The following is a 4290-nucleotide window of genomic DNA, read 5'->3' on the forward strand; positions in this document are numbered from 1 at the left end:
TTTCATCACCAGAAGTTCATCCTTCTCCTCTACCACTTTCTTATGCCTCAGCTCCTGACTCCGCCCCAAGCTGGCCAACCTCAACCCAACAACCTACAAAACATAACAACAATAAGGAAAGAAAATACATAAAACCCAACTAACCAGGAAAAAGCCTAAACCAAAGGGAAGACCTTACCTGCATATATTGCCCAATAGCTACTTCACCAACCTCTTTTGCAAGAGAAACATCAGCCTCAGATTGACAATGTTCGTCTACAACAGCCATGTAAGGATACTATTTCCCCCACACAGAAACACCCTCACTGAGCTCGGACATCTCATGAAGTTTTTTCTGATTCCCAACAAAAGCCCGAATCTCATCCAGAGACACTCTTTCCTCCTTCCCACTAGACTCATCGGACAAATCCACCACCCCCTGACTTCCTCTTCCTCGCAATTACCTTCCTACGCCCCTGACGAGGCTGAACTACCTCCCCAGGCGTTGCCACTTTCTCACAGTTCGACGATGAAACCTCCTTTTCCAAATTCTTACTTTTGAAGCGTGACCTCAAAGAAGCAGCCGAGACCCCAGGGTACTTCCCACCTGCAATATAAAAACAAGAACACATCAAAAACCCATACAAAGTCAATACAAAAACAACAAATATCCCAAACTCACCCAGGTAATTTATCACTGCCTCCTTATCATCTTCCCATTTGAGTAACTCATACATAGATATTAGATCCTTACGATCAATACCCTCAACCAAAAACTCAATCAAACACACATTCCTCGGCGAAATGACTTCAGGACTGAGTATATTTTGCGGTTCTGAACACCACCACAAAGAAAACTTCTCGGCCAGATTTTCATCAGCATAAAAAGAAAATTCATTTTCTACACTCCTAACCTTAAGATACATTTCTTTAAAATCCTTGAACGAGGATTTATACAACCTAAAAATAGCAAACCCAGGGGTGCTATTGAAATTTATCCAACCCCCCTTCTACACCCCATTTGCTTGAAATAAAGAAAAAAACAAATCAACCATTGGCGTCTCCTCAAGATATTCCATCAAAACCTCAAAGGAACGCAGAAACGCCCAGTCTTTAGGATGAATTTGAGACGGAGCACAGTTCAACTGTTTCAAAACTTGGCACTCAAACTCTGTAAATGGCGATTTCACCCTCAACTCCTCAAGCACGCAGCTGTGCATGTAGAAGAACTCGAAACCCTGCCCTCGATGATACACCCTATCATCGTTACTACATGAAAGCAACTCAATCTGAACCCCAGAACCAGCCCTAACGACTCTTGCTAAGTTCACCTCCTTCACTGCAGATTCATCACGAAACAGAGAGACTCGAAATTTCACATCCTCACCAACCCAGTCATAAGACCAATCAATCTCACCTTTTTTATCTTTCCCCAACCCCATTAGAACACAACAACAAGAACAACAGAAGGGAACAAGAACAGAAGAAGAGAAAAGAGAAAGAGAAAATAATTCAGAAGCAAAGAGACAACATGCACATACCTCTTTTGCTCATTCTGTTACCAAAATCGAAAAACCCAAGCACCAAAAGAAACTAGAGTTAACTTCTACCAGTAACCCAAACGGTTCGAATACTAAAACTGTTTCCCATTAAAATCTAAAACCACAAACTACATTGGAAAGGCAACAAGCCTTTAATGCTCCCATTAAACTCTCTCTCTCCTCCCCAAAACAACGCCATGATTCCCCATGTCATATCAAACAATACCTTTTTAATGAAGTAAGTTGAACTGGGGGCTCACTCGATACCCTATCCAACCGAGTTATAACTCCTTAAAGAAGCTCAACCTGCTTCATTAAAAACTCTCCACAGGCCAAGCTTGGGGGCTATGATATGGTCGTCATAAACGAGCTATAACTCGGCACGGTCCGTTATAGCTCCTCCATTCATGAGCCATAACTCGGTCAGATAAATGCTCCGTCATAACCGATGATAAAACGGTAACGTAATCAAGGGACGTTACCTATCTTTTTGTAACCGACTTTAAATACTAGAGACGTAACAGCCGAGCAGTCGACCATATAAAAGCCAGGTAAAGTATTTTCTTCGGCAAGTAAGATATAACACAATATACTGACTTAAGCTTTGGAGTGCCTTTGCAGGTACACTCCCCCCTCATTTGTTCGCGCTATTCACGTCACACCAGAAAGAAAAGCTCAGAATTCAAGGATCGGACGATCAGCCTCAAAGCATATAAGCTCGGTTAATACCTCTATTTCGCAAGCAAGAACAGCTACCTTTGGCAGTAGAGGCCCTTGGTTCTGTGAGTTATGAGAAAGGGGATAGTGAATCAAATAGCGCAATTCTTTAAGGCGTGTGTTACACACACTTTGCTTTAGGCTTAATTCGCCTCCACCAATATACAATGGTGTGCAAAATGGGTTACTGGCGAATTTTTTATAGGATACAATGAAGAACACTTGACTTGTTTATGCACTCACACAGTCAAGCCTTACACTAAATGATAATTTACAGAATAATATTCTCAATTCTTTCTTTTGCGCATAAAGAAAGTATTGAGATGGATTCTTCAGCAATAATGAAATGAGGAAAATTTATAGAGACGGAGTACATGCAACATGCAACTACATACTCAATAGACACAACTTTTCAAATAGTTACAACCTTTTAACAGACATAACTATTCAAATAGTTGCAACCTTTTAACATGCATAACTTTTGAATAAGTCACAACTCTATGAAGAGATGTAACTCTTCAAAATAGCTTTTCACATATTTTGAAAATATATCTCACAATCCCCCACCATTTTCAAAATTTCTTTTCAATCCTATCATTCTGAAAGTTTTATGCTTTCAGTAGAGGTATCTTGCGATTTGAACCTTTACCTAGTAACCAGTGATATTCACTCATCCGAATTTAAAATGGTAGACAAGTTTTGAACCATTTAACTCATATGAACAAGCGTGCACTGATGACACATAAAGTTTCGGTATCATTTAAATGTTATATTTAGTATGACACATTTAGTATATTACATGGCCTTGTGTCTTGTATCCTTTCGTGAGTGTTTTAAGAGTAAAATCTTAACTCTAAGAATTGGCCTCAATTCACACTCATATAGGTAGACTCTATCAAAAGTATCCGATAATTAAATACTTCAGCAATAATATACTTGCTATAGGTCTATTAAGAGCAAAGCTCATCCTGTTCCTTTATAGCATTATGGTTCCAAATACTTTTTACCTTGGGATGAAAGAAATAATTATGAGTACTTGCAATTACTCTAATAGTGTACTTTACCATATTGAACTCAAGATTTGATGTTACTCAAGTGTGAGTTGGGTTTCCATCATTGGTAATTATTTAAAATACGGATTTTAGTCCCATCCCTTTTGATGTTTTAAACACCAAATCCCTTGTCAATCCTTTCGTCAAAGGATCTGCAAGATTTTGTTCTGACCTTATAAAATTTATAGATATAACTCCATTACCAATAAGGTTTTTAATATTGCTATGTCTTACTCCAATGTGCATAGATTTTCTATTATAAACTTGGCTATAAGCCTTTGATAATGTTGCTTGGCTATCACAATGTATAGAGATTGGTGCCATTGGTTTTGGCCAAACTGAAATTTCATGTAATAAATCTCTAAGCCATTCAGCTTCCTTGCTTGCTGCTGCCAAAGCAACAAATTCTGCAGCCATGTTAGAGTCCGTTATGCAAGTTTGTTTCTTGGATCCCCAAGAAACAGCACCCCTACCAAGGGTAAAGATCCAACCACTTATTGATGCATGATCCTCTGTATAGCTTATCCAACTGGCATCTGTATATCCTTCTAAAACAGAAGGTTCACCACTATACAACAAAGTATAGTTTATTGTATCTTTCAAATATTTTAATATTCTTTGGACAGCATGCCAATGGTCTTTACTTGGATTGCTTGTATACCGACTTAAGCGACCTACAGCATATGCTATATCTGGTCTAGTACAGGTCATAGCATACATTAAGCATCCAATTATTTTTGCATACTCAATTTGTAAAACAGACGAACCTGTATTAGGTACTAATTTAATACTTGGATCAAATCACTCACTGAATATCCTTTAAACTCATCAAACCTTTTTAATATTTTTTCTATATAATGAGATTGAGATAATCCTAAATTATGACCATCTCTAACAATTTTAATTCCTAAAATTATATCTGCAACTCCCATATCTTTCATATCAAAATTACTAGACAAAAAATGTTTAATTTTTTCTACCTCTTCTAAATCAGTACAAAA

At 37.9% G+C, this 4290-nt stretch overlaps 1 protein-coding gene across 1 annotated transcript; it reads right to left on the reverse strand.

The window, feature by feature from the left end:
• Nucleotides 1-3364: 3364 nt before the first annotated feature.
• On the reverse strand, nucleotides 3365-4000 carry LOC140176667 (secreted RxLR effector protein 161-like). The gene has a single exon (XM_072208202.1). It carries the CDS (start codon nucleotides 3998-4000, stop codon nucleotides 3365-3367), a length of 636 nt encoding a protein of 211 aa, XP_072064303.1.
• Between the last annotated feature and the right edge of the window lie 290 nt (nucleotides 4001-4290).

The sequence above is a fragment of the Arachis hypogaea genome, chromosome 12 (assembly GCF_003086295.3).
Source record: "Arachis hypogaea cultivar Tifrunner chromosome 12, arahy.Tifrunner.gnm2.J5K5, whole genome shotgun sequence".
NCBI classification, from domain to species: domain Eukaryota; kingdom Viridiplantae; phylum Streptophyta; class Magnoliopsida; order Fabales; family Fabaceae; genus Arachis; species Arachis hypogaea.